The sequence below is a fragment of the Podarcis liolepis genome (assembly GCF_965112155.1).
Source record: "Podarcis liolepis genome assembly, chromosome: 4".
In the NCBI taxonomy this organism is placed as follows: domain Eukaryota; kingdom Metazoa; phylum Chordata; class Lepidosauria; order Squamata; family Lacertidae; genus Podarcis; species Podarcis liolepis.
In genome coordinates this window covers 97,708,929-97,724,071 of record NC_139558.1, presented here as the reverse complement: position 1 = coordinate 97,724,071, position 15,143 = coordinate 97,708,929, and the positions used below count along the sequence as shown (strand labels likewise).

At 47.9% G+C, this 15,143-nt stretch overlaps 1 protein-coding gene across 1 annotated transcript in view; it reads right to left on the bottom strand.

Moving 5' to 3' along the window:
* Positions 1-12,190: 12,190 nt before the first annotated feature.
* The window catches only part of WNT11 (Wnt family member 11), a 61,221-nt gene continuing 58,268 nt past the window's right edge, over positions 12,191-15,143 (bottom strand). Inside the window, exon 7 of the mRNA XM_083499877.1 lies at positions 12,191-13,089. Coding sequence (XP_083356003.1) covers positions 12,915-13,089 — 175 coding nt within the window. The 3' untranslated portion in view covers positions 12,191-12,914. The remainder of the gene's footprint in view (positions 13,090-15,143) is intronic.

Genomic DNA, 15,143 nt, shown 5'->3' with positions numbered 1-15,143 from the left:
GAAGGTCGGTGGTTTGAATCCCCGTGACGGGGTGAGCTCCCATTGCTCGGTCCCAGCTTCTGCCGATCTAGCAGTTTGAAAGCACATCAAAGTGTAAGTAGATAAATAGGTACCGCTCCGGCGGGAAGGTAAACGGCGTTTCCGTGCGCTGCTCTTGTTCGCCAGAAGCGGCTTAGTCATGCTGGTCACATGACCCGGAAGCTGTACGCCAGCTCCCTTGGCCAATAAAGCGAGATGAGCGCCGCAACCCCAGAGGCGGCCATGACTGGACCTAATGGTCAGGGGTCCCTTGACCTTTTATTGCAGTGCACTGGTTTGGGCTAAATTCCGAGCAGAATCAGGCTGATTCAGGGAGATATGGTGGAGACAGCCTCGGATCGCTCTGGGTTGGGATGTGTTATGTACTGAAGTTCTCACCCTGGGCCAGCAGGGGGATACTGTAGATAGTTCAGGTCCACATGTGCAAATAAGGGATCAAAAGTGACGTTCAGTGATTGGATAGTTACAGAAAGTTGTTACAGTTACTTTGTACTGGAGCTCTATATAATCAGGCTGAACCCTTCAGTTCTGTTCTGTTCTGGCCTGTGAATAAACAAGAGCTGTTTGAAGAATTGCTATGTCGTCTGATATGTTCACCCACAATTTAACAGGGTGCACAGACTGAAGCAATCTGGGGCTGCTGGAAAGCAGGAGAGGCAGGCAGCCTCTGCAAAGAGCAGCATGGGGCTGTTTGCAAAAGGGCTTTTAAACAGCCCTGTGCTTCGCTTTGGCTACATGCCAGGAACAGTCAACTGAAGACATCTGAAGGCAGCCCTGTTTAGGGAAGCTTTTAATGTTTGACAGACTATTGTATTTTAATCTTTTGTTGGAAGCTGCCCAGAGTGGCTGGGGAAACCCAGCCAGATGGGTGGGGTATAAATAAATTATTATTATTATTATTATTATTATTATTATTATTATTATTATTATCCGCTGGCTGCATTGGTCTCTTTCTACGACATGTTTTACTTATCGCACCTATATTCCACCTTTTTCTGGAGGAGATCAAGGTGACATACGTGGTTTTATTCTTCCAGCTAATCCACAGAACTGATTATTAAGGCTGAAGTAAGTAAGTAAGTAAGTAAGTAAGTAAGTAAGTAAGTAAATAAGTAAATTTTTATTTATACCCCAGCCAAGAATGGGCTCAGGGCAGCTAACATCAAATTAAAACACAATCAAACAATTGATTAAAATACAGCTTTAAAATTAGAATCAGGATAAAATTAAATGACTGCCTATGAGAGGCAGTGGCAGGCCCAAGTGAGCTTCAGGGCTGAGTGGGGATTCAAACCCTGAGTCTCCCAGGTCCTAGTCTGGTACTCTAACCACTACACCACACTGGCTCTCAGGTTCCCTCCAGGATTGAATTCTCCACTCAGCAGGTCGCCAGCTCACTGAGGGGAATGCACTAGTGAAGGAGACCCCTGGAGTGAACAAAGGGTTCAGTCCTGCTCACTGCGGTTTGTGTGCCTGTTCCCCTGCTGAGAAGAAGCTCATGCAGCCAAATAGCACCATGGGGCTGTTTAAGCCTTGTTGAAATAAGCCCTGGACTGCCGTATCATAGTATCATAGAGCTGGGAAGGACCCCAAGGGTCATCTAGTCCAACCCCGCAATGCAGAAATTGCAGCTAAAAAATCCCTGACAGATGGCCAGCTGACCTCTGCTTAAAAATCTCAAACTCCACTTCCTTGTTACAGATAGGTAGCCATGTTGGTCTGCCATAGTAAAAATAAAAAAATTCCTTCCAGTAGCACATTCCCAGGACATTCTATACAAGATCTCAAAGTAGCTGTTTTACTACAAAGGAATTTCAGAAATAGACTGGGAAGAGAAGCTGCTGAATTGCAACTCATTACCAAACTTAAAACCATGGAGAGACCTGGTCTGAACAAAGACATTGGATTCTTATCTCATTATACATGACTAAGCCATTTCTCACCTTCTCACCCCTTGCCTTTTCCTGTAAGACCTATTGCAGTCGTTAAGAGTCGTCAACAGGCTCATCTCAGCTATCTGCCAATCTCCCATTCCCACCACCCTTCTGAATAATACCCCTCCCCACCTTCTCACTATATAGAAGGATCTGGCAATTCTGTTTCAGTGTATCTGAAGAAGTGTGCATGCACACGAAAGCTCATACCAAGAACTAACTTAGTTGGTCTTTAAGGTGCTACTGGAAGGAATTTTTTTATTTCCACTTCCTTGGTGTGACTTACTGCTGGCTTGCTCCTGTCCCATTTGCAGGAAAAAATGGAATCACAGCCATCATCATCATCATCATCATCATCATCATCATCATTGATAATCTTTATTGATTTTATAATTACATACTATACATGTACACATTACTTTACATTTATATTTACTCCTAAGAGTTGACTTCCTCCTTCCTTCTTCTGGCTTTTTTATGTCATCTCTAAGTTTTTCGCATTGTCTTTATCGATTTTGTATATTGTTGTTCTTCTTTCAACTTTATCCATACAGTGTCTATTTGCATATAGTGCTGCAGGAAACCCCTCCCCCCCAAATCATTCAGTTTGTACAAACAAGAGACACACACTCACACTCACACACGACATATGCAACGTTTCTGTTATAAATTCATAGTACAGTGGTGCCCCGCAAGACGAATGCCTCGCAAGACGGAAAACTCGCTAGACGAAAGGTTTTCCGTTTTGGAGGTGCTTCGCAAAACGAATTTCCTATGGGCTTGCTTTGCAAGACGACAGTGTCTTGCGAGTTCCTGCTTGGTTTTTTCCCCTCCCCCCCTTTTTCTAAGCCGCTAAGCCGCTTATCAGCTGATCCGATCAGCAGATAAGCCACTAAAAGCCGCTAATAGCCGCTAATAGCGCTAATAGCGCTAATCCACTAATCCTTGCTTCGCAAGACGAAAAAACCGCTAGACGAAGAGAATCACAGAACGGATTCTTTTCGTCTTGCGAGGCACCACTGTAAATCAACCTTACATCGGATTTACACCGGTCCACTTTTATTTTGCTCCATGAAGGAAGGACTATCAAAGGGAGATAGTTTGATACAGGACGGCCATAATCCCTTAACCGTACCAACACGTACTCAGGAGCCCTGCCCAGTTGGCATGGCAACCTTGATGGTCTTCTGTCTGGGACCATCAAGAACATAACGGACTTGCATATGGGAGTGGATTCAACATGGACTGGAACAAAGGACAATGATCAGATCTTCCCTCTGGGGACAGGAAACTGCCAACTCCCCTTTGTCCTCTGGAAATGACTCATGGGGAGGGGGAAAGGAGGAACCAGCCAGGTGACAAGATACTCAGCTTACTTCCACAATCCCTCCCTCAACCCCTCCTTTTTGTGATGTGTCAATGATGTAGTCATGATGTAGTTGTGATGTAGTTCTAGGGGTGTAGCTTGGGGAATTAGAAGCTAATAAAAGTTGGGGTCTTCTTCTGTTCTGGGCTTCCATCTTGCTTCATCTTGTTGTGGGTGGGAGTCCTGGTTGGTGTCTTTGTCTTTTTGTCCAAGGGAGCCCTCAGATTCCTCCGTTAACAATAGACACTGTATTATTATTATTATTATTATTATTATTATTATTATTATTATTATTATTATTATTAAAACTTATATAGCATCCTTCATCCGGAGGACAGTTTACAGTAATTTTTTTATCCAGGCAAAAATCCCTTTCTCGTGCTGTTTGCAACATTTGGGGAAGCTATCCTCTGTCTCTGGCCTTCCTTGCACGTTCTGTACAGAAGAGGTTGGGGAGGCCGTGTCCCAGGGAGCGGTGCATGCAACCTGCGAGAAGGAGAGAGGGCTGGTTTCTCTTCCCCGGCAGACCAGCCACATGGCTTCCACAGCAAGACACTTTGAGTGGTTCTGCCTTCAGGGGTCTGTTTTCTAGCAGGAAACAAGGCTGATCCCTCCGGGACCCGTTTATCACTTTCCTGACAAAGCCATTGTTAATTGCATTCAGATTGCAGTTTTCCTCGCCCAAACCCTCTTCTCTCTCTCTCTTTCCCCCCAAACTCCCAATTGTGTAGCTTCATGGGAAACAATGTCATTTGCCTTGTCTGTTGTGGTGTGGTGTGTGGGTGTGGGTGTGTGGGTGGGTGTAAAGGCACTTTCCTCTTTTGCCTATGCAACAACACCACACACACACACACACACACACACCAGAATAAAACCCCACAAAAGGGCAGCTGGGAGTTTTCTCAAACGGACATCATTATTACCACAGATGAGGCAAGGCATCCAAAGGATATTAGACAGGCTGGAAAGAGGCCAAAACACAAGGAAGGGGGCTTTTTCTTCCTTTTTCTTCCTCCCCTCTTTCCTTTTTCCTTCTGTGATGGAACTCCTATTTGGGGACTTCCCTGGCTTTTTTCTGGCCCACATAGGACCAGTCTGGATAGTTGGCCTTGGTGAAGATTTGACGTTTTCACCCCCCAAAAAAGTGTTTGATTCGAGTTCCTACTGAAATGAGGCTGCATTTTAATGTTGTATTTTAATCTTGTTTTAAAGTTGTATTTCAATCAATTGTTTTTATACCGGTGTTAGCCGCCCTGAGCCCGGTCTTGAGAGCCATTATGGTGTAGTGGTTAAGAGCAGTAGACTCGTAATCTGGGGAACCGGGTTCGCTTCTCCTCCACCTGCAGCTGCTGGGTGACCTTGGGCCAGTCACACTTCTTGAAGTCTCTCAGCCCCACTCACCTTGTTGTGGGGGAGGAAGGGAAAGGAGAATGTGAGCCGCTTTGAGACTCCTTAAGGGGAGTGAAAGGCAGGATATAAAGTCCAAACTCTTCTTCTTCTTCTTCTTCTTGGCTGGGGAGGGTGGGGTATAAATAAAATTTAATAATCATAATAATATTTTTTCTCAGCCCAATGGCCACATAACTTTCTAGGCAATCTTCAGAGGGCGGGGCACATCCCATGGCTGGGCGGAGCCGGAAGCAAAAGTGGGTGGAGCAATGAGTGAAGTTCACCTACTCAACCATCTCTCTGGACTACTCAGAATTAGACAAAATGACAGGAAGGATTGGAAACCTGCGGGACCAGAGATTTACAGAAGATTGGAAGAAATATAAGAACTATTTGAAGAGCAACTGTAATCAACAAATTATGCTAGTAGGACTACTTTTGTAAGTAAGGAGAAATATACGGAACATTGCAAAATAGAGAAAGATTAGAGATATTAGTTATGAGATTTAATAGTGTAATAGTGAAAGTAAGAAATGTATATCAAGTGATTAGATTGGAACATTTTCAGATGTGATTGATGGAAGTAAAAAAAAAGTGTATAAGATGTAAAAGTATGTTTAATTATTGTTGAAAATGAAATGTTGAAACACACACACACACACACACACACACACACACACACACACACATATATATTGTCAGGGAACTGACATCGGAGCTAGAGGCGGAGGGAAGGCTCTCAAATGATGCTGGAGAAGGGCCCAGCAGGGAGAGAGGCAGCTCCGCAGATGGGGAAGCAAATCAGTGCAACACCAGGGATATAGAGGGGCTGATGGGGGAATCGGCGAGAGGGCTCCAGGACTCTTCACCGGACACCAGCGGGGAGAGCACGGGTCCTCCGCTACCCACGCCCACCCTGCGCAGAAGACTTCCGCGCAGAGAGAGTAGGAGGAGACTGGGTGTCAAACAACTTTTATGTTGGAAAAGATTTAAGAAACGCCCACTGACGGATTCTGCTAGCGACTGAGGCAGCCACGAAGTGAAGGGCTGCCCAGACTGAAAGGTTTAGCAAGGCAACAAAGCCTGGAGAGGCGGCTACTTACGCACAAGCAACCCATACACATTACATATATATATATATGGAAGAAGAGCCTGCTGGATCAGGCCAATGGTCTGTCTGGCCCATCATCCTGCTCACACTGTGGCCAACCAGATGTTCCAAAGCAGGACCCACGCACTAGAAGACGCTCCCCTCCTGTGTAGACTTGCCCCCTCCAGCTGTGGAGGCAGATAATAGCCATCATGACTAGAAGCCATCTCTCGTCTTTTCCATGCATTTGCCCAACCCTCTTTCAAAGCCATCCAAGTTGGTGGCCGTCCTGTGGCAGTGAGTTCCATAGTTTAACCTTGCACTGCATGAATAATAATAATAATAATAATAATAATAATAATAATAATAATAATTATTTATACCTTGCCCTTCCTGGTTCAAAAACCGGGCTCAGGGTGGCTAACAACAAATTTAAAACACTTAATTGATGCAACAACAAAAAACCAGCATAAAATACAGTATAAAACGTGAATAACGATAAATTCAGAATTGAAAAATCAATGGGGGGGTGGAATCCATCCAATAAACATTAGATGATCACCAGGGCTAGCTGGCTAAATTTGGGCCAGCATGGAGACCAGGTGAGAAATCAGCTGTGGGATCCCAGAGCGGGTAATCTTCATAAAAAGGGGAGGGGGAGGGAACGAAGGGGAATAAAACATCAGGCTAAGTTCAAATTGAAAGCCAGGTGGAATATTTCTTGCAGGCCCTGCGAAGGAAGTGAAATCCTGCAGGGCCCTGGTCTCACGGGACAGAGCATTCCACCAGGTCGGAGCCATCACTGAGAAGGCCCTGGCCCTGGTGGAGGATAGTCTGACTTCCTTAGGGCCCGGGACCTCTGAACTATGATTATTCATAGACCTTAAGGTCCTCCGTAGGACATACCAGGAGAGGCCGTCCCGTAAATATGAGGGCCCTAAGCCACAAAGGGCTTTAAAGGTCAAAACCAGCACCTTAAACCTGACCCGATACTCCACCGGGAGCCAGTGCAACTGGTAAAACACCTAGTGAATATGCTCCCATGGCAGGGACCCCGTGAGGAGCCTCACTGCAGCATCCTGCACCCGCTGGAGTTTCTGGGGCAGCTTCAAGGGCAGCCCTGCGTAGAGCGAATTACAGTAGTCAAGCCTGGAGGTGACCGTCGCATGGATCACTGTGGTCAGGTCGGGGCGGGAAAGGTAATGGACCTACTGCTTGATGCTGCGAAGGTGGAAAAATGAAGAAGGGCTTTCTTTTGAAACAGCTTCCTATGTCCCTCTGTTGATGTCCTTCATACACAGGGTAGAAGAGGACCTCAATGAAGGGCTCTCTAGTGCACCCACCAATATATTAGGTTCCTATGTGGTTGGGAAGTGAGAGCTGTGTGGTGGAAGTGAGAGTGAGAGCTGGACCATAAAGAAGGCTGATCGCCAAAGAATTCATGCTTTTGAATTATGGTGCCGGAGGAGACTCTTGAGAGATTTCCTGCAAGAAAATCAAACCTATCCATTCTGAAGGAAATCAGCCCTGAGTGCTCACTGGAAGGACAGATCCTGAAGCTGAGGCTCCAATACTTTGGCCACCTCATGAGAAGAGAAGACTCCCTGGAAAAGACCCTGATGTTGGGAAAGATTGAGGGCACAAGGAGAAGGGGACGACAGAGGACGAGATGGTGGGACAGTGTTCTCGAAGCTACCAGCATGAGTTTGACCAAACTGTGGGAGGCAGTGGAAGACAGGAGTGCCTGGCGTGCTCTGGTCCAGGGGGTCACGAAGAGTCGGACATGACTAAACGACTAAACAACAACAACATGTGGTTGGGACCTGAAGGACATACTGGACAACAGTGTTCCAGTGTGCAACAGGAGGTTGAGAGCAGCCATTTAAATTTCCCACAATGCCTTGGGGTGAAGCTACTTTGGGAATGTGGTAGGAAATTGGCAAGGGGACAGTGAGACCTAGATGGTTGGCATTTCTTGGTGGTCGGGAAATTGAAGCCAGCATCCATGGTGGGTTTTGCCGTTGACCTGGGACTCCCAGTATCTACCAGAGAGTGCTTTTCACTGGTGCAGGTGATGATCATGTGACCCTGCTCATGTATGCATTCCTTTCTTTATGGCGTTTATATTCAGTCTTCCCTCCCCCCCGTTTTATTCCCACAACCACCCTGTGAGGTAGGTTAGGCTGAGAGGCAGCGATGGGCCCAAGGTCACCCAACGAGCTTCATAGCTGAGTGGGGATTCAAACCCTGGCCTCCCAGCTCCTAGCCTGGCGCTCTAACCACTATGCCACACTGCCCCAATGGCATCTGAGACTCAAGTTGCCAGCGCCTTCCCAGGAAAAGCATTGCTTCGGGTTAATAAGCATTCTCAAGATTCATGTGCAATTCCAGCCTTTATTTCATACCATTGTTAAGCTTGCTTATAATATATATATATATATAATATATATAATATTTATATATAAAGTAGAATAGAGGGAGGGGGAAAGCATCGGATATATTTTCATAAATATTTCTGTATGTTCCGCATACAAAACAAAATATGTACATCTGCGAAAGATAGTGGTTCTGTGCTGGGATTAATCCTGGCAGGACCGTGCAGCCTGTCCCAGTGTTTTCAGCGAGGTCTGCCAATAAGGGACAATGTCAGTGTCTGAAATTCATGCATATCCCTCTGTGGGGGTCTCAAGACTCTCCGTCTGTAGCTAGCATACACACCCAAACATGCACACACACCCTCCAGAACCAACTGCAGTGAGACTCAGGGTACCAGCGATAATTCTTTAGTTGTGATTCCTGCTGGTCAGGGGGTTGGCCGAGATGACCTATGTCCACACCTTTCCCATCCCTGGCCTAGCAGAACCACCCACAGCCCAGGTGTGCCCAACACAAACCTTTCTCCTTGTCCCGGTCTGTGGTTGGGTATAAGCAACATTGCCGTTCAGGAGAGGGCAAGGCTGAGACTAACAGGTAAAGGTAAAGGGACCCCTGACCATTAGGTCCAGTTGCGGACAACTCTGGGGTTGCGGCGCTCATCTCGCTTTACTGGCCGAGGGAGCCGGCGTACAGCTTCTGGGTCATGTGGCCAGCATGACTAAGCCGCTTCTGGCGAATCAGAGCAGCACACAGAAACTCTGTTTACCTATTTATCTACTTGCACTGGTGTGCTTTCAAACTGCTAGGTGGGCAGGAGCAGGGACCGGGCAACGGGAGCTCACCCTGTCATGGGGATTCGAACCGCCGACCTTCTGATCGGCAAGTCCTAGACTCTGTGGTTTAACCCATAGCACCACCCGTGTCCCTGAGACTAATAGATAGTCAGGGATGAATTTTCTTCACGGTTTCCTGCCAAATTCCCAAGCTCTACCCTTCCCCTTCCCAAACTCTTCCTTCCCCTCTCTTGCATGAAGCAGCCACCAGAAGCCAGCTCCCACCATGTAGATTTAAAATCCAAAGCCATCCTTGTAAATCTGAAGAAACTATAAGGAAAGAACCGTTTATTCCCTTACCAATGAGACTTCTCTGTGTTTTATGAACTCTTTTAAACAATGCAAGTGATCTGTGAATGAGACAGACTGAGGGACTGGATAGATCCAGCTTCCAAGCTTCGAACTCAGCTATACAGTGGTACCTCAGGAGTCGGACAGAATCCATTCCGGAAGTCCGTCCGACTCCTGAAACAGTTCGAGCAGCCAATCGGAAGCTGCAGAAGGTCACATCGGATGTTCAGGTTCCAAAGAACCTTCACATACCAGAACACTCACTTCTGGGTTTGTGGCGTCCGCGAGCCGAAACATTCAACTCATAAGGCGTTCGGCTTCCAAGGTACGACTGTAAAACTATATATAAAACAACAACTACAAAATCTGCCACGTGGTTTTCCTCAACGCATCACTTGCAGAGATTGTTTTAGGTCCCATCTGCACTACACACTTAAAGCAGTGTCATGCCACGACTCCCCGCCTGGGAATAATAACTCCTTAACTTTGGGTGAGGGACGCGGGTGGCGTTGTGGTTTAAACCACTGAGCCTCTTGGGCTTGCCGATCAGAAGGTCGGCAGTTCGAATCCCCGCGACAGGGTGAGCTCCCATTGCTCGGTCCCTGCTCCTGCCAACCTAGCAGTTCGAAAGCACGTCAAAGTGCAAGTAGATAAATAGGTACCACTCCGGTGGGAAGGTAAACGGCATTTCCGTGTGCTGCTCTGGTTCTCCAGAAGCGGCTTAGTCATGCTGGCCACATGACCCAGAAGCTGTCTGCGGACAAACGCCGGCTCCCTCGGCCTATAGAGCGAGATGAGCGCGCAACCCCAGAGTCGGTCACGAATGGACCTAATGGTCAGGGGTCCCTTTACCTTTACCTTTGGGTGCCAATCCAAGATTATGCACATTCCCAGCCATATCTTGACATGAGTGGGACGCATGAGATTGTCCTTTGCCGCCGAAGCTCTCTTTCAAGGTGGATCGATGCAAGGATCAGTAGCTGGCAGGTCTGGGGCCAGGGCATAAGGAAAAGCCCTACTGGATTGGCACGAAATCTCAGCATCCTGATCCCGGGAGTGGTCCACCGGGTGCACCCCAGAATCCCACAAAGACAACAGTTGCCATCCCTGACCCTGTATTCGCAGCAACTGGTATTTCGAGAAAGACTGCTCTTGAACCTGGAGGCTCCACTGACTTTTCACGGCTGACAGGGGTGAAGCCAGGCCTGGCGTCGGCACCCAGCCTGCTCAGGCAATTGCCAGGGCAACCCCAAAGTGCCCACTGGTGCTGATGTTGGTTGCTGGCATCGTTTTCTTTTGTTTGGCTTTCTTTTGCATGCCAAGGTGGCAGCTGCTCGCCCCTTTCAGGACTTAGAAGCATTCTAGAGAAAAGAAGGCAGCGTGCAGCTACAGCCTCAGGGGGGCGCTCTGCTTTGCAGTGTGCCCGCTGTCCTCAGAAAAATATCAAAGCACAAGGGTCTCTTCCCCACTGCCACCTCATAAGCTTCCTTGGGGAGACCACCAGGTTGCAGTGGGGATCCCCCAGAGGACACCGTGCCCAGGGCTCCCAGAAACCTGATGCCAACTCTGGGGGGAGGCTGCCCTCCAACTGCCCAGCCCCAAATCTAAAGCTGTGGGAGGTAGTGGTTGCTGCAAGCGTAGGACTTAGAGCACTTCCAGATGGCCTGCTTATTGAGCATGTATCTTGATTTGCCTGCAGGGAGGTTAGGCAGCTAGCAAGAGCTCTTCCCCAACCAAAACACTGACAAACTGGAACGTGTCCAGAGGAGGGCAACCAAAATGGTCAAAGGCCTGGAAACGATGCCTTATGAGGAACGGCTAAGGGAGCTGGGCATGTTTAGCCTGGAGAAGAGGAGGTTAAGGGGTGATATGATAGCCATGTTCAAAGATATAAAAGGATGTCACATAGAGGAGGGAGAAAGGTTGTTTTCTGCTGCTCCAGGGAAGCGGACACGGAGCAATGGATCCAAACTACAAGAAGGAAGATTCCACCTAAACATTAGGAAGAACTTCCTGACAGTAAGAGCTGTTCGACAGTGGAATTTGCTGCCAAGGAGTGTGGTGGAGTCTCCTACTTTGGAGGTCTTTAAGCAGAGGCTTGACAACCATATGTCAGGAGTGCCCCTATGGTGTTTCCTGCTTGGCAGGGGGTTGGACTCGATGGCCCTTGTGGTCTCTTCCAACTCTATGATTCTATGATTCCATCACTTTCCTTCCAGCAAAAGTCCCCAAGACTGCTAGTTTGGTTCCATTTGTGCAACCTGTCTTTGCTGGTCTGCAGCTGAATCCTACCCACAAAACTAAGACAGCCTGGAGGTGCCCCAAGTCTCTCCCGTGTTATTCTTGATGTTTGTGCCCTCCCCCTCTGCCAATTCAGATGCATGGCATACCGCCTCCTTCTGGACATGCTCTGCAAGCACAGGAGCCTCTGAGCAAGGCACACAAGAGAGAACTCAAGAGAAAGTGAGGAACATGGTGAAATTCACAACAGCGAGAGCTCACTTTTGAGGAACGGGGCTCCATCCTTGCCTGCTCCTTTCCGCTGCGTCATCAGCTTCTCAAAGCGACCGTCTGTCAAAAGCAGGGTTTCCCAAACTTGGGTCTCCAGCTGTTTTTGGACTACAACTCCCATCATCCCTAGCTAGCAGGACCAGCGGTCAGGGATGATGGGATTTGTAATCCAAAAACAGCTGGAGACAGTGGCGTAGCGTGGGTTGTCAGCACCCGGGGCAAGGCAAGTAATTTGCGCCCCCTAACCCGTGGATTTGCGCCCCCTAACCCGTGGATTTGCGCACCCTAACCCTAACCCCCAGATGTTGCGCCCGGTGCGGCTGGCCCCCCATGCACCCCCCACGCTACGCCACTGGCTGGAGACCCAAGTTTCCTGGTCAAAAGCAATCACTCACACCAGGCACAGTCACTCAACCCTAGAAGGATGGGGAAAACGGGGGCAAAATACTATGGGGATCTTTGACGGCACTCCCATCCAAAAAAAGAACAATGTTGTGAAAAGGGAACCAGTAGTGAGAGGGAGAGAGGGAGAGGGAGAGACTCTGCAGTAAAACACTGTAGAATTTCCTTTGTCCGCTATCAAATGTCATGTTACATTACAACAGAGAAACAAAGGATCTCCTGTATTGACTTTCATGTGTTCTTATCCCATTCCTGGCAACCAGCTTCCCATTCCCCCGGCCTCACAGCACACACAGAAGGCACTCGGTGGCCACGTATTGAACAATAACAAGAAGGCCGGTTGTCCACTATATAAGCACCGAGTTTGGTCTTTGCAGTTGTTTTGGCAAGGAAGATCCAAGCGCCAACACCTGTTTGCCAGTTTAATCCACGCCGTCCACCACGGATTGCGAAAGATCCTTCCCAAAAGGTGACAATTTATGAAATGTCTGGTCATTCCAGCGTTGCGATGGCTTTCCAACAGTCTTGTGGGTTTCTTGTTTATAAAAGCAAGGCAAACATTGTCCAGGGTTCGGAAAGCTTTTCTCCTGTCCGAAAAGCGCTGGGGAGGAGGGTGGGGAATGTGGCACAGATGTCTCAAGTCTGCGGGCCCAGAGGGGAGCCGAGTGGCGCGAGGAGGGGTCTCACTTGCACACGTATCTCTCGACAGTCCTCTCGCACTTTTTGCAGGTGACGTAGCAGCACCAGTGGTACTTGCAGTGGCAGCGCTCCACCACTTTGTCCATGTAGGGGTTGTAGCCGCGGCCGCAGCACATAAGGTCACAGCTGTCGCTGCCATTGGAGGTCTTGTTGCATTGCCTGCAAGACAGAAAACGTCATGAGCTGGGGATGCCAAAGGCTGGAGGGTGGGGAAGGATGCCTGAGGAACTCAGCTGCGAAGCCCATCAGGCTCCTTGTGGGACTGGGAGCTGGAAGGGAACCAATACATCATCAGGTTGGAAGCGGCCAAAAGCATCTCCGCCTGGGAAGACTTTTCCCTTTCGGGGAAAGGGCTGAAGCTCAGCCGTGGAGCATCTGTTTCGCATGCCGAAGGGCCCAAGTCCAATCCTCACCATCTCTCCAAGGAGGGCTGGGAATATCCCTTGCCTGGAACCTCGGAGAGCCTCTTCCAAGAAGGACCAACAGTCCAATTTAGCTGAAAGTGACGTCCTACGTTTCTATCCTCAAATGCAATGCATGATCTCCCCCTGACATTGCAGGAAGAGGAGACAGGACACAAGCAGAGACACATCTGCTGAAATTGCAGCATTCGCACAGGTTACAGCACCAAATTTGGATCGGGACCCTCTTGTTGTGGGTGCTCATGCCTCCAAACTGGAAGGGGCTGATGCACACCTTCCAAAATTTTCTGATGGAAATAGGGACATCCTATTCTGTATGCCCTCCAACATTTCTCTGGTGAAAATAGGGACATTCTATTCCATACCCTCCAACATTTCTCTGATGAAAATAGGGGCACCCTATTCCATACCTTCCAACATTTCTCCAATGAAAATAGGGACATCCTATTGCATACCCTATGATGTTTCTCTGATGAAAATAGGGGCATCCTATTCCATATCCTCCAACATTTCTCTGATGAAAACAGGGACATTCTATTCCACGCCCTCCAACATTTCAGCAGCAGATTATACATTCTCGAAAGTATCTTTACATTGGGTTCTAGCAGTTCTGTTTCCAACTTTGATTTTTCCACCTGGAAACCAATTTTTTTATCCAAGTTATAGACCTCTCTTATTTGAAAATAATGTAGCCAGTCCCGCACCTTCTCCTTAAGCTTGTCATAACTCTGCAATTTCAGTTTGTCACCCTCCATCCTATTCCATACCCTCTAACATTTCTCCGATGAAAACAGGGACATTCTATTCCACGCCCTCCAACATTTCTCTGATGAAAATAGGGACATCCTATTGCATACCCTCTGATGTTTCTCTGATGAAAATAGGGGCATCCTATTCCATACCCTCCAACATTTTCCCAATGAAAACAGGGACATCCTATTCCATACCCTCCAACCTTTCTATAATGAAAACAGAGACGTCCTAAGGAAAAGCAGGACATTCCTGGATCAAATCAGAATCTGGGACAGCTTCTATAAATCTGAGGCTGTCCCCGAAAAATAGGGACATTTGGAGGCTCTGCTGATGGAGTCACCAGAACAAGGATGGTGCTTTGAAAGGAAGGGGGAGGCAGTTAGCACCGTGTTCCTATAATCTTTCAGGGGACATGTGAAGAGGGGTGAAAACACTTGCCTCCTTTGAACTGCCACATTAAAGGAAGCCATCCCAGCAGGGCAATCCTTGCAACACAGCTGCGGGAGTTGTTTTTCTTTCTGCTCAAAGGAGTGCTGTTCTTTTTTTTAATATTGGGGTGGAGGGAATCCCCCTCAAAACGTTGCCTTTTGCTGTGCCCACACGAATATAAGAATTATGCCAGATCAGACTATTTGTCTACTGAGCTCAGTGCTGTCTACTCCAGGGGTGAGAAATGTAATTCCCCACCCCAGTTTTGGGGGACAACTCACATGAGCTCCAGCCAGCATTGTCTAGGATCAGGGATGATGGGGGTTTTTTAGTTAGTGATGGGAACATTCTGTCAGTTTTCCGTTGCTCTCAGCTTCTTACTTTGCCGGCCTTAAGTTCAGTTCTCCACACTGCCAAATCAGTTCCCCCCCTTTTTTTTAAAAAAGCCCTCAGCAGATTCATCAGCATTCCTGTGTGAATTTCTCCTAATACACACAATTTTCGTTTGCAAAGCAATTTGCCCTAATGTAAAGCAGCAGCAGCCTCATATCTGGTGTTGCTTGGGGATTCTAAGAAACCCAAAATCAGCGCAGTTCTGAAAGGTTCTGT